The sequence below is a fragment of the Rhipicephalus microplus genome, chromosome X (genome assembly GCF_043290135.1).
Source record: "Rhipicephalus microplus isolate Deutch F79 chromosome X, USDA_Rmic, whole genome shotgun sequence".
NCBI classification, from domain to species: Eukaryota; Metazoa; Arthropoda; class Arachnida; order Ixodida; family Ixodidae; genus Rhipicephalus; species Rhipicephalus microplus.
The window spans coordinates 425,363,898-425,379,925 of record NC_134710.1 but is presented as its reverse complement, the minus strand read 5'-3'; the positions used below and the strand labels follow the sequence as shown (position 1 = coordinate 425,379,925).

The window sequence follows — 16,028 nt, the reverse complement described above, 5'->3', positions numbered from 1 at the left end:
TAACTCGCCTGAGAAATTTTCTCGAAAGATGGGTTGATCTGGCGGGTACTGGGAACAGCTACGAGGCGCTCTTTGAATTAGTCCTAAAGGAACAATTTCTGAGCACTTGCGCAACCACCTTGGAACTTTTCCTGAGGGAAAAAAACAGACGCTTCACTAGGGGATATGGTACAAAGAGCTGAACAATACACGGAGGCGCATGGCTGGCGCAACTTCTCGAGGATGGCCGCAGCGAGAGAAAGGCCGAAAGCACCGACTATCCAAATGGGACAGAGTCGAGACTACCAGCCGCTGAATGGAGCTAAAAGGCAAACAGAGAAACGGTGTTTCTTGTGCTCGAGTACCGCACATAACGCCGAAAATTGCAAGCTCTCCAACGGTGGCAAGGGCGATCAAAGAAAACCATGTCAGATATGCGGAAGGCCAGGCCACCCTTCCTGGAAGTGCTGGAAGAAGGAAACAAACAATGACCGTGCATCAACGAAAGAATCGGCAGCCGCCTGCATTGATGAGGGATTCTTAGAGTTGAAGAACGGCGAGAGAGTCCCTGTCGTCAGTGCCGGCATCACGGAAAAGTACACTGAAGTTACCGAGCGGCTTCCTGTGCTGACCGGCTTGGTGGGAGGCAGAGAAGTTCGCGTCCTCAGGGATACCGGCTGCAACACGGTCATTGTCAAAACTAGTCTGGTCAATCACGATGACTTTACTGGAACAAGCGCACCAGTCTACCTCCTGGACCGCTCAGTGAGGATGCTGCGTGAGGCATGGGTCGACGTTGAGACCCCATTTTATTCAGGCCGACTGAAGGCAAAATGTATTGAGAACCCCATATACGATCTCATCCTGGGTAACGTAGAGGGCGTACGACCGGCTGATGACCCCGATCTACACTGGAACCTCCAAAAGAAATATGATGTTGGGAGCAATGTGGACGCATCCCAAGACGCCAAGGCACAGGGGCAGGAGCTGCTGACGGATGACGGTACGGGGGAGGAGCAAAAAGGACAAGAAGTACCTCAAGCCAACCCCGCGGTTACGCGCTCACAAAGCTGTAGGGAAACCACTCGGAAGAAGTTGCGGGTACCTGAAGCTTCCCTGGACGTTAGCCGGGAAGCACTAGTCGAGGAGCAAAAAAAAGACTTGACATTACAAGCTGGATTCAATCGCCTAAATGTTGAGAAACACAGCAAGAACGGGGACCGCCACACGTTTTTCATACAAGAGGGATTACTCCAAAGAAGATACGTGTCGAAGTCCGGGGAAGGGTTCTCACAAGTTGTCGTACCAGAAAAATTTCGTGTCCCAATAATGCACTTGGCCCATGATGGCGCCATGGGAGGACACCAAGGGGTGAAGAAAACGCTCTCGAAGGTTCGAACCGAATTTTTCTGGCCGGGGATGCAGGCTGACATGAAGCGCTTCGTCGCGTCCTGTGACATCTGTCAGCGGACTGCGCCTAAGGGACATACCAGAAAAGTGCCCCTGGTCAAAGTACCCATCATTTCTACTCCCTTTGAGAAGGTGGCGATCGACATAGTTGGACCGCTTTTTCCCAGGTCAACCCAGGGCAACAAATATATTCTCACGATGGTCGACTATGCCACTCGATACCCAGATGCTGTTGCGCTACCAAGTGTAGAAACCGAAAGGGTGGCCGAAGCGCTGGTGGAAATGTTTTCGCGCGTAGGTGTGCCTCGCGAAGTACTCAGCGACCGGGGCACAAACTTCACTTCCGAAGTTATGAAGGAAGTCAGCCGCCTGCTATCTCTCAAACAGCTCCACACAACCCCGTATCATCCAATGGCGAATGGCCTGGTCGAGCGGTTTAATGGGACGCTCAAACAGATGATAAAACGCATGTGCCAGGAGAAACCGCACGACTGGGACCGTTATCTCGCTCCACTATTATTTGCTTACCGCGAAGTCCCACAGGAAAGTCTCGGATTTTCTCCATTTGAATTGTTGTACGGAAGGACTGTTCGAGGGCCGCTGGCGGTTCTAAGGGAGTTGTGGACAAATACGGCTCTTTCGGAAGAGTTGAAGACCACGTACGAGTACGTCATTTCCCTACGGGAGAAGTTAGAGCACACCTGTCGACTGGCGCACGAGGAGTTGGAGCGTGCAGGGGAGCGCTATGGCAAGTACTACAACTTGAAGAGCCGAAAGCGTTCCTTGAAACCGGGGGAGCAAGTACTGATCTTATTGCCCACGGATAACAACAAGTTGCTAATGCAGTGGAAGGGACCCTTCCACGTTGTCAGCAAAAAGGGGGACGCCGATTATGAAGTCGAGGTCGGCAGCTCCTGCAAAATTTTTCACATAAATATGTTGAAGCGTTATCAAAAGCGAAGCCCCGAAATTGCTGGAGCTGGGGCCATTGTCAGTTGCGAAGACCCGGAAAGTGGGGACATCGAGCTCTTACAGCCCCATCAATTGCAGTCTTTCCGGGACGTGAAGATATCTGATCACCTGTCAGTGCAACAAAAAGCAGAGGTCACCCAATTACTCCAAGAGCACCAGAAGATCTTTTCAGACCTTCCTGGAAGAACAGGGCTGACGGAATGCAAGCTCGAACTGACCAGCGAACGACCCGTGCACGTCCGACAATACCCAATGCCTTTCTCAGTGAGAGGCATTATAGAGGAAGAGGTAGCCGAAATGCTGAAGCTGGGTATTGTGGAAAGATCTGACTCACCCTTCAATTCCCCCGTCATCGCTGTGCGAAAACCAGATGGAACACACAGACTGTGTATCGACTTTCGTAGACTTAATGAAGTCTTGGTGGACGATGCTGAGCCAATCCCGCGGTCTGATGAGCTGCTTGCGGCGGTGGGCACGAAGCGGTTTTTCTCGAAGTTGGATTTTGCCAAGGGGTACTGGCAGGTACCTCTTGCTCTTGAGGCAAGACCGAAAACAGCGTTCGCTACCGTATCGGGGCACTACCAGTTTTGCTATATGCCTTTCGGGATAAAAACTGCACCGGCCGTTTTCACTAAACTCATGAGACGCGTCCTCTCGGACGTCCCAGACGTCGCGTACTATTATGATGACGTACTAGTCGCAAGTACCACGTGGGAGGAGCACTGTCGAACCCTCAGGGAGGTATTCATCCGCATCGGTAAAGCGGGGCTGACGGTAAAACCGGCAAAGTGCGAAATAGGCATGCAGCAGATATCGTTCCTTGGACATCAGATCGGCGCCGGGGAGCTTTCTCCGCTTTCCGGGACCTTGGATAAGATTCAGAGGGCACCCCGGCCAACCACGAAGCGACAGGTGCGATCCTTCCTTGGGCTAGCGGGATACTACCGGGAGTTCATTAGCGATTATGCAACATTGACAAGCCCATTGTCCGACCTCACCCGAAAGGGGCTTCCTAACACTGTGAAATGGGGCCCGGATCAGGAGAGCGCGTTCGTTCAGCTCAAGAAATGCCTGACAACCACACCCATACTGAAGCTTCCAGATTTCGAACGACAGTTTGTTCTACGGACTGACGCATCGGATAGGGGAATCGGAGCGGTGCTTCTCCAAGAACACGAGCAGATTCTCCACCCCGTGGCCTATGCTAGTCGAAAGTTGCTACCCCGAGAGGTAGCATACTCAACGGTCGAAAAGGAAGCTCTTGCTCTTGTCTGGGGAGTCGAGAAGTTCCAGGTTTTCTTGTACGGGAGACGTTTTCTTGTTCAGACGGATCATGAACCTCTAAAGTTCATTCAGGGGGCGAAATGTTCCAATGGACGAGTCCTTCGTTGGAGTCTTAAGCTCCAACAATACAGTTTCCGAGTACAACACATAAAGGGTTCAGAGAATGTAGGGGCTGATTACATGAGCCGAGTCGGCGATGAGGAGGCCTGAGTGTACTTAGGTTCAATGAAACGCAGATGATCGCGTCGCGTATAGCGGCCTTTGACATTCGCTTTATTTGGTTTCTGTTGTATTCATGCCATAAGGCCGCATTTTTAAGTTTTGTTTGCATACATGGATACTTCGTACCTTCTTAATTTCGTTAGAACCCTTTCTGTATCACTTTGATTTAGAAGTGCTCGGTATTTTTTTTTTCCGTGACATTGGAAGAATTATGTGTTGTGATTATCTTGTGACCAGTGTCATGATGGCCCGAAGGGGTGCTTCGAATGCAGCTCCATCAATTCTAGCAGTGTGTGTTTCTTCGCGTTTCATGTGTGTGTCCGTGTCGTGGTGCGCGGGTTATGACATTCATCGTATGGTGACCGTGAAGCGTAGTGTGTAAGGTGTTCTCTGCGATGTCGTCCACATCAGTGAAATGGTGCGCGAAAAAGAAAACGCATTGGTGGACGACCGGAACACTGAAAGCTCGCGAACATTGTGCGTTTGTGATTTTCTTGAATATTACGCAGTAATATTCTTAAGAGGGGGGCTATGTCACAAACGACTCCAATTTTCGGAGCATCCGCGGGCCACACCTACCAAGGAAGGGCGTTTTTGTGGGGAGACGACATCCGGCGACTATAACAACCCAGCGTGGCGCCGGCTCGTCTTCCCTGCCCCTGACCGGAAGGGGAACCGGCGGTCTCAACAAGGAGAATTACTCCCAGATGAGATGGGAGCACGTGGACGCCCCTGAAGTGGTTTGAACTGCATCGGAAGAGCAGTTGACGTATAGACAGCAACAAGTGCGGTCGTCGGTGTCGCGAGTCTCGCGTAGGCGGCGAGCACGGAGTGACCCGCGCAACGTATTGAGACGGCTGCAATTCCGGGCACCCTCGTCGTCTACCAAGCCGGCGAGACCTTCAGCGGCACCCGTCAACTCCCCTACGTGCACCAAGGGCTGGTTTGGTCCGTATGGAACTTTTTATTGTGACTTTTTTGTTAAACCGTAAACTTGTTTTAACCAGCCTTTTTTTTTTTAAATATTTGTAGTGTGCGCTGCGTCGCACGTTTAAATTCTAAAGAGCCACCATGATCATTCTGTAATTAATTTCTAGTGTCTCTCTCCTTTGATTTCCATCTTGTTGTTATTTTATTAATGTTCCGCATATTTGTCTTTAGTCTGTATCTTTTGTAGTGTTTTTTAGCATATTTTGTTATATAGCTGTTCTTTCCTTTGCGTATCAGTGTTACTCCTCTCTGTTATTTTTCTTAACTCCTGCCTTTGCCAGTGTTCCAATTAAATGCTTGTTTATGTGTAATCAAACTCCGTTTCTCCTCTATGAGTGCGTCGGTCAGGCCCACACATCACCACACGTGCAACCCCGCACGGGTCGACCAACCCGCAAATAAATTTGAAATGTTACACTTTGAGGCCTTTCAGGCGTCGCAGGCCGAAGCGTAAAGTGGAAGCCTGCGAGTCTGCCGCACGTCGATGTTGGATCGGCGGGGCCTCACCCGAAGTGTGTGACAGTCATAAAAAACACAGAGAGGGTATTGTTTTTGCTAGCTGCAGTATGCAATAAACTCTGCTAGTTGTGCAAGTTCCAAATTGTTGCACAGAGCCATGGTCTTGCATTTCAAAATTCTTGCTTTGGTGACTTTCACTTTGACAAAGCTTATTTAGACCGCTTGCCCTGCCTTGAAGTTGCACAAATCTACATCCATTGCTACGGAGCCACTACTTTTATCCACTTGAAATCGACACAATTGTTGCACTTGAAGAATGACAACGCCCACCATAGAATCCTCTTGACAAAGAGTAGGTTTTTCTCCTGTTCTGGTTAGAGCTTAGACACTGTCTTGTAAGCAATAGTCCCTAACTGCTACATCAACTTTGCGGCAACTCGTCTGTGCAATGCCAGTAATTAGTGAGCCAGCAAAAGAGGTTCGTGGCAAAATTTTGGGCCTTTGCTGAGTACATAGCGTATGCTTTCTGCAATGTTAACACTGCCCAGCCCAGTGAGGCTTTCCCAGGTCATGCGATCAGGCTTCTTCAGTATGAAACAGCGGGCATGCCTCATCTTCAGGTTCCAGTTTGCCTAAGTAATGTGGGCTGCTGAATGCTTGGCATCGCGAAACTTCTTCAGTGCCAGCCACTCCAAGTCCAAACTGAAGCAAAGTGCATGAAGCAGGTAAAAAAAGCACACCTGCTGCCACAAATTATGATTTCACATTCTTTCGTAACATGATCAATTGAAGGTGTGACTTCCCCCCAAAGAGCACTAACTTCTTGTAGAATATGGCCTTTCGAAGGAAACATTGCTTTCATTTGGTTGTGTTAGCAAATATGTAAATTTTAAAATCCAAATTGTGCCGGCAGGTGCACTTATTTTTTTTTACCTCGTTCATGCAATGTGCTTTAATTTGGAACTAGAGTGGCTGGTGCTAAAGAAGTTTCACAGTGCCTACCATATCATACTTGACCCGGCACAATAACAAGTGCCTAGTCAGGTATGTGTTATCAGTCGAAACGCAGTATCTTTGAGAATCCACATGCTGAAAGCTCCCTGAGGAACCATGCATCTTCGGTTAAACAGGCACACCTTTCAACATGGTCACTCTTGTGCAAAGCAGTTCAGCATGTCTATTAGACACCGCGTGCTCCTCGTCACATCACGTCGTGCCCGCAAAAGCTGCAAAGTACCACCGATCAAGCCTGGCTGCAGATGCACTAACACAGTCGGGGACATCGCTGTACATGGTTCTACTAATTGTTCCAGACATGTTTCTACGTTGATAGAAACCTGTCGAAAAGCAGTTTGTGGTACAACTATAATACATAAACTCACGTACGGCAATGTGAGTTGATTAACCAGTTGGTATTGAAAGCAACCTGCGATGTGCAACAGCTTGATAACACATGCTTTTCTTGTATATCAGCCTTTATATATGTCCAGTGCTATACAAAGACTTCCCCCCAGTTACCTACAATTTTCCCAACCCTGTGCAAGCTTATTCAATCTTATGCGTGCAAAATTTTCAATCCATCATCCCATTTAGCCCTCTGCCTTTACAAGCTATTTTTTTCCATCTTTTCGTAGTCTCACAGTCTCTCTAGCTCGTCACTTTTCTCTCCCTCACATTGCTTGACCTACCGAGGTCAACCTTCTTTTTCTTATTATCAGCTAGACTGTCAGCTAGGCCTATTTGTTCTCTATCGAGCTCTGCTTTTAGGGGCGAAGCTCCTTAAGACCTCACGATGTCCGCCGTCTCCCGTCTGTCTGTAACGCGTATTCATCTGTCTGACATTTCTGAACCATTTTCCATGTAACCTTCGACTTATAAGGAACAGAGGGTGTTGGTGGTAGCCGTTTTGCATGTAACCTTCAACTTATCAGCAAGAGAGGGTGCTGTAGTTAATTGTAAATGTGATGGTGCTGCTGTCAACGCTATATATATATATATATATATATATATATATATATATATATATATATATATATATATATATATATATATATATATATATATATATATATATATATATATATATAGCTCCACGTTTCATTGGGTCATTGCTCCTTAATGCTGGATAATACTTGCGAAGGATATTATTTAAGTTGGAAGTGCGCTTCAGGATTTGATTGCAAAGGCTAGCGGCTGGTTAGGCTGTGCTACCGGACATGTTCAGCTAGTGATGATTTCCTAATTTTGAAGCTTCATTTTGGATTTCGTTCCGAGCGTTATGCAGGTCATTTCGCCAAATGTCTTCTCTGGCTTGCATAATTGGTGAGCATAGTGATCGTTGTCGCTACAGACGCTTTTTAAACGTTTTGCTTGTCTAACGAATATCTCTTCTTTGACATGTCATGAATGATGGCTTGTGTAGTCTATGTATTATAATTGGCTATTCGTTGGCAATATGTAGAGCGTAACCTTTGATTTCCCTTTAAAAGCAAGAACTACAAGGCAACCCGATTAAAATACGCAGCACAAGAATTCACTACTGAAGATTAAATTTGGCCAAACATGTTAGCAGCAAGAACAACATTGTAAAGCAAACCAAGATCTTTTTCTTTGTCTGGTTTGACTGGAGGTGGAGTCCACTTTTCCTGCACATCCTTCCCCCTCAAAATTTCACTTGGCTCTGCCCTGTTAATTTTTCTTTTTTTAATTGGCGTTTCCTGCTGTATGTTTGTGGTGCTGGCAGAGGATTTGTCGTTTTTTTCATACCGCACAACAAAGAATGTTTCAATGGATACCGTCATAGCCAGGAAGTTGATTTTGCTAAAAGTATGGTGCATGGTAGATTAACCACCTGGGTGAAACTTCCTACAATTGCCAATATTTGCAATTGTCATGAATCCATGTCAGAAAGGAGGCTAGCAGCAGAGCTATTGAATCTATTCTTCAAAATGGTTCTATTTTCAATATTATCAGTTTCACCTCAAGACAGCTTATCCATTGAAATATCAACAAACAATATTGAAACCAAGATAAATGCATGTCTTAGTCTCTGCTGATGATACCGTTTAAAGAACAATTGGATTAAATGCCATGTTTTGCCACAATTGAACCCACGTGGTTGAAAGTGTGGAAGAAAACTCTGGAGGGATTTATAGGCCTATGCTGCTGTAGTCTCGAGCAGTTTGGTTCCCTTCACTGCAGCAATGTGGCATGGTTGAAGTCAAATTGTACACACTCCGTACTCCCAGCACCACTTTGCTGTGCAGCTTTGCACTTGATTCACAAGCTTCTTGTGTGTATTTTACAAAAACATTACGAGGATACTTAAGAAAAACACTGGTTTTGTTTAGGTTTACAAACTGCACCCAGAGAAATCTAATGCCAATGCCGTATGTTTCACTATCACAAGAATTCTAATGCCACTGCCATATGTTTCACTATTACAAGTTCATTATTAGTGAAAAAAATTGAGGTTGAAGTTTCACTATTGACATTTGTACCAAAATGTCGATGGGTGGCGTCAAAAATTTCTCAATATATTTTTCATATTTTTGCAATTGGCTTGGTAATATTTTTGAAACTTTTTGTGCTAGTTCTATGACACCCACAAATGACTATGTCCTTCATTTTTATTGATTAGAAGCTGTGTAGAACACAGTGAACGCCATCAAAATGTCTAACCACACACGTCACGGTGTTTTGTGAGACATTTTTTTTTTTGTGCGGTTTCGCACTTACCAAGTATCGTGTCATGGTAAGAGCGGTGTTGTGAAATCATACTTTAATAGTATGCGAAAAATTATTTCGCTCTTTAGTATTTCTTCAACACCCAGAAAATATCCCCGCCGCGGTGGTCTAGTGGCTAAGGTACTCGGCTGCTGACCCGCAGGTCGCGGGTTCAAATCCCGGCTGCGGCGGCTGCATTTCCGATGGAGGCGGAAATGTCGTAGGCCCGTGTGCTCAGATTTAGGTGCACGTTAAAGAACCCCAGGTGGTCGAAATTTCCGGAGCCCTCCACTACGGCGTCTCTCATAATCATATGGTGGTTTTGGGAGGTTATACCCCTCAAATCAATCAATCAACACCCAGAAAAAAAAAACTAACAAGAGTGGTGTAGAGTAGCTGACCAGTGTATCCACCTGGCCCAAAGAGAAATGAAGGGGAGTGTAGTTGTATTGTTAGGTGTATCACACCTCAAGGCGTATAATCCTAGGAGGATGGAGGATAGGAAGCGTGACACAGAGGACAATTTAAAACAACAGACACAGATTACATGTACATTTAAACCAGCCCATGTACTGCTGTTTTCAAACAAGCAAAAGAAGTATGCAGTCTCACAAGTCTGCAACACTGTGGTGCATTGTGAGGTGAGGCTCGTAGGTCTCAGCAGTGCACACGGAAATGGCTTTAAACAATTAACTGTTGCGTGCTCTGGTAAACAACGTTTGCAGTCAAGATAACTTGGTCGTTAGCTACTAATTGCAAAAGCAGAAATGACACGTCCAGTTTTTGTGTTGGCACTCCATTAACATTATTTATTAACTGAACTGGAACAGCTAAATCAACCACAAAACAAAGCACATTGCCTTTTGGCGTCATCTATTCACAAACAAAAGAATAGATCATAGTCACTAAAGAGGCGCTGCTAAATAACGGAAGTGGACACCCTTTCTTCAGCCGTAGGTTGATGGTGCTGTAGCCAGCCATCGCAGAGTGCAGGCCAAGCGCTCGTGTTTTCCCTTTCATAAAGAAGGACAGTGTATAACCATGCTGACCATGACTGGTAACGGGGGGAGTGTGTCCTTACAAGCTCAAAGGCTACACTTGGCTGAAGCTTGCCCACATTTGCACAACTCATTTGATGGACATGCTAGTTGCACCATGGTGTACTAAAACTTGAAACAGTGCAAAACGTATTTGGCCTTAGTGTGTTTCTTCTCCTTGCATAGGGGTAGACGCTGTCCAAGTTCTTAGTACTTCAAAGTGAGAAATCCACACTGGCCTAAGCACTACTTTCCGCTTCATACTACTGTAAAATACTGAAAAATCACCCCCTCCATGCTAAACGATACTTTAATAATTGTATCTCGAAGGGGGCCCTTGCTTGGTCTTGAACAGTAAGTCAATATGAAAGTGCCAATGAGAAAAATGCACATCTGTGGTTCTAATGAAATGCTTTATAGAATACACACGCATTTACTGTTTTTACAGACGAGGGAATGCGCGTGTGAAACTTATGTAATATGACAAGGGGGAAATAATGTTCTCCAAATATTCAGACAATGTGTGACAACTTAGAATGCAGTCTCATGGCATCACACCGTAAAAGTGTTAAAAACATCTTGCACATATATAAGTACTGTCAGAACTTTGGTTTAAAGGAACTGCTGCTGCAGAATTTTGTAGGGGAGAACAGGTTGAAAAATAAATGTGGGAGGGGAGGGGGCGCTTGGTCGGTCATTGGCACATATTCGAGATCTCCTGTAAAGAAAAAGGGGGTGCTTGCTCAGTATTTTACAGTGCCCACTCGCAATTGAATTTGTAATGGAGGCACCAGTATGTGTTCTCTTTTATAGCATTGCCAGGGCTGTACAAGAGCCCCATTGAGTGTGACTGCCCGTTTAACCAAATAACGCTTGCCACCCATTCAGCTGCTCTATCTGCGAGTGTTTTCTTAACACTTTCACTTTACTGTGCTAAACTTCATAGTAATAAAAGCATACCTGTTTCTTAATTTTGTGTCTCAACAAATTTTGCTTAAATCTTATGTCTCAATCTTAAAGTTTCTTATGAGTGTTTATGCTTTGGATCGCAGCCTGAGTCATGCATTGAACTTCATGCATGCTCAGCCTACTCGCCGCCACCTCTGTTTGAGAGTGGGAAGATGAGCTGTTGCTTGAATTTTACAGGCAAATAAAGGAGGAGTTGGGGGTAATTTGCCATGCCTGTTACAGGTAGGTGTACTTGCTGCAAAGGGCCCCAAAGGAGAATAGGTGACACAGGTGGAAATGAATCTGCACTGCAGCCAAGTGCACAATGAGCTCATTCAGGAACATTATTAAAAATATCCACAAGTTAAGCATTTTAATAACAATAATAATAATAATAATAATAATAATAATAATAATAATAATAATAATAATAATAAAACATTGTCCTAGCCTCACCACCCCACATGTAGTCATTTTCATAATTCCTTTATTTTTCCTGCATCAAGAACGTCAAGCTGAGCATTCTGTTGCTATTACCAGCGCATATGTTTGCAGGTGCTTATTTTCCTGCAATCTTGAATAGGATATTTAGTAAAAGTGCTCAGTGACTATAATGATTATCTGATCCCTTGTTTGATTTTAATATGCACTTTTTTCTAGACTTGCACTTGTCTCGAATTGCAGAGAATTCATATTGATTTATGAGATGTGCAGTAAATAACAAGCAACTTTTTCAAGTGAGGTTAACTTATCATTTTTAATTATATGCGGGGTTTAAAGTCCCAGAACTACCATATGATTACGAAAGACGCCTAACTTTGCATCTTCCTGTTAGTAATTTTTATTGAACATTTCTATTTGTCCTGAACATTTATTTCTCTGACAGTATAGCTGCATGACTGCCGCACAATGATATAGAATTAGTTTGCATATGGACGATGAAAGAATTTCATTGTTAATTTGGAAAAAGCGTGTGTACGGGTCAACTTAAACACATAACCAACTGTTTCAAACATCCTCCCATGCAGTAAATGTTCCCTGACGAACTTGTGTGCTGGTTTGAACGAATGTGAAAACAAATGGTCATGGCCACTGGGAAGGCCTTGAAGAACCACACTGCGAAAATGCCACAAAGTCTGTGATGAACCAGACATCCCCATGAAAAAAACAAAAATGGGAGCAGGCTTTTGCAAGCAGTGTGTATCTATGCTGGCTTATAGAGGATATAATAAAATGAGTTTGTACGGTTTTATGTGGTAAGACGAAAATCTGGTTATGAGATGCACTGTTTGAAGTGAAAGCCGAATTGTTATGACTTCATAATCTTTATGAGTGCATGGCCCTAGCACATTAGTACATATCGCATCCATTATAATGTGACTCTTGTGATTCGGAATCAATCCAGTGATCTCTTGCAGAACTGCAGGCACTGGCAGATCCAGAATGGGGACGGTAAGGGCGAACCCCCCCCCCCCTCAAGCCTGTCAGTACCCCCCCCCCCCCCTCTATTCAGTGCTTGCCGTCCACCTGCTATGACCAATTAGGACAAATGAGGGGATTCCTTTGAGCCCAAAATAATAGTATTTATGCTATAATAGTTTTTGTGCTAGTCAAAAAAAGAATAAAAAAGTAGTGACGACGCCCCTCTCTTCGGCCTCACTTTAGGTGACGCGTGTTCCCCTAAAGTGAGTGACTGGATCCATCCCTAACTGCACGGCACCATTTCCCTCTACCCTAGAAGCAGAATATAGATGCAGACTTTTTTCTTTTAATGCACTATGGCATATTTAAAGAAAGGCAGTCGCATTTACACTGATGATCTTTAAAACTGCATGTGTAGAGCAAAAAAGCATGTAAATGCGACCGATGGTATAGCGCTCTGTACAATCAAACAGTATTGCTCATATGCTCTACAGCAGAATGCCGAATAACGTCACTTTCTTTAGCATTGCTTTAAAAAGAAACCTCTTCCTGGTGAATGGGAGATGCGACATATTAATATGGTCTGGCATCTAGCATCGGACACAATGCTAAGTCGGAATAAGATATGACAAATTCTGGCAATAATATTATGACTTCCAGGTTCAAATGTTATTAATGAAATGCACAGGCATAAACAACAGCATAAATAAGGTGCTACTATATGTGTTTGCAACAAAGTGGACCCTCAGTACTAAACATTTAAATTCAATTATTCGACTATGAAGATCAACAACAAATTTTACTGAATCACATGTTACCCCCTTCGTGGGATACAGTAAAACACCACATTTGAGCTATAGAACTTTTCTGCTTACTAAGTTGAGGCATTTGGTATTAGATCATTTGTGATGTGGTTGACAGTCTGTGCAAATGCATGAATATAGAACTTTTATGCTTACTAAGTTGAGGCATTTGGTATTAGATCATTTGTGATGTGGTTGACAGTCTGTGCAAATGCATGACAATTGAAACAGCAACTATTCAATCAGAGCAAAAATATTCTATTCATTACAGTAACGTTCAATATGTTATGATGCCATCCTGACATGCTAAATAAAATTCGAATAACTTGTGACAATCTTGACTTTTCAAGTATTTGAATTTCTAGGCATTTAACGTTCAGCTACTAGCAGTTTGTTAACGGGTAAAAAAGAAGGTATATAAAGAGTAAAAATAGAGCTTAGTATAACATCATTTTAAAGCCAGCAAAAGAGCTTAAAACCGAGTAAAACAGTTGACTTTCCTTGGTGTTAGCGAAGGGTGATGAAACTCTGCTGCCGAAGACTAGCAAAGACGTTTTTTAACCATATTCAAGAGAAGCCTTGCCTTGGTTTTATTGCTAAGGAAGCATTTTCTTTTTGACCACCAAGGCCTTCTTACGGGGCGTTATAGCATCTAAAGATTTTGAGTACTTTTCCCTCCTCAACTAATTCTAACCACACAAACTTTCTAGTTGAAATGTATGGCTGCAAGAGGTAAATCGAATTCTTTTATTACGCTTTTAATGGTCAGCAACGCAGTTTAGTTCTGCTCTGCTGTGCATGAGCCTGCCAACACAGAACGTTATGCAAGTACAAAAGATATGCACATAATGACAGACTTTCAATAGTGCTGTGATCAAGTGCTACCAGCTTTTTTTTAACTGCAAATAACTTGCCGCAGCGTTAGTTTCGTACCTATTTACCACATATCTTAGACAAATACTATTATGCTGTGCTATAATATGAAGGCATGGAGTACCGGAGTACCACTTGGGTGCTGTTTACAAACTAATAGACCAGCTGTTGTCAATCGTCTGAGCATGTTTTCATAATCAAAAGTTTACACTGACAATTGTTGCAACAATAGAATTTATTATGCATTAAATATGCCAAGCAGTGGACTTGGAGTTGTGGTTGAAAATTGAAATATAGTAGTGCATGCTCAAAGTGTCAAGGCCCTCCACTGCCCTGGTCCTTTTCTTATTTTATCAGGTGTGATCTTTCATTAAATATATTCCATTATGAAGTCGGAAAAGGCAAGAAGACCATAACTGATAATTCTTGCCCAAAATAAATTACTGCTACATCATGAAAAGAAGATGCACCGACCGAAATACGCCGCACTTAACTGCACTGTGGAATGTACCATAATGTTCACATTGTCACGTACCATAGACATATCAAACTACACCTTCACATACAACCAACACCTAAACATAGCCTTTATAGATTACGAGAAGGCATTCGACTCAGTCAAGACATCATCAGTAATGCAGGCACTACGGAATCAGGGCACTGAAGATTCCTACAAAAACATACTAAAAAAACACATCTTATGTGACATCTTATCTGATCATCTGTCAAGGTGCTTCCAGAAACTTAGCAAGGAACTATGAAGCAGTGACAGAGTGTAGCCAACGCACTTGGAAGAAATCATTTTGGTAAACTTTTTTTTATATAATTTTAATTCTTGAGTGGTTTTTATGCGCTGAAACCACGATATCATTACGAGGCACGCTTCCATTCAGGTTTTTGGAAAAATCCAACACCTAAGGTTTTTTAATGTGCATGTAAATCCTACACAGGCCTCTTCAATTCCACCTCCATCGAAGTACGAACGCCGCAAATTTGATCATGCCCATGTGTTCCGGGTCCACAGTCAAGCATTGTAGCCACAGAGCACCAGTATCATTTTGTCGCTGCTGCCATCCTGCAGTCGCCGACAATTCTTACCGCCATCTGCACCACGCCTGCGCACAGTCTTCTTGCTTCCTATCTAGGCAGCGCACACCAATTACACTCAGTGACCTTCTGTGGCACATCCAGCACACTGTTTCTTTGGAATGGGACTACCCATGCTGAAACAGATAGTCTGGCAATTCAAGTACATTTCGCTCATTTGTAAATGCTGAAGCAATGTGAGAGAATAAGAAGGCAGTATTTTTTTCAAGTCAAAACTTTCTAAAAAAATATTTTATTCATGCTCACACCAATGCTAAGATGGCATACATTTTTTGTAGATAAGTGCACGTTGTAAACCACGGTGTGATGTCTTCAGAGAAGAGATTTATTACATTACACACTTTTCAAGAAATATATACTGTACTGAATAACACACTGTGAGAAATGGGTAATAATGTTATAACTAGATATATACATATATATATATATATATATATATATATATATATATATATATATATATATATATATATATATATATATATATATATATATATATATATATATATGTGTGTGTGTGTGTGTGTGTGTGTGTGTGTGTGTGTGTGTGTGTGTGTGTGTGTGTGTGTGTGTGTGTGTGTGAAATAGATGATGAGGGTTTCTTCCGGCTACCGTAATAAAACTTATCAACTTCGAGAATAGTGCAGATAGGAAAAAAAACAATAAAATATTTATTTTATCCTAACTGTTTCGGCTGGTGGACCAGCTTTCTTCGGAGGATCTAAGTGAAATGACGCAAGTTCCCGTCGAAGAGGGCCACCCTCAACGTTTGAAAACCCCAAAACGAAAAAAGAAA

General features: G+C 43.4%; 1 protein-coding gene across 1 annotated transcript; it reads left to right on the top strand.

Moving 5' to 3' along the window:
* Window positions 1-264: 264 nt before the first annotated feature.
* LOC119161845 (uncharacterized) lies at window positions 265-3,855 on the top strand. The gene has a single exon (XM_037414356.1). It carries the CDS (start codon window positions 265-267, stop codon window positions 3,853-3,855), a length of 3,591 nt encoding a protein of 1,196 aa, XP_037270253.1.
* The last annotated feature ends 12,173 nt before the right edge of the window (window positions 3,856-16,028 follow it).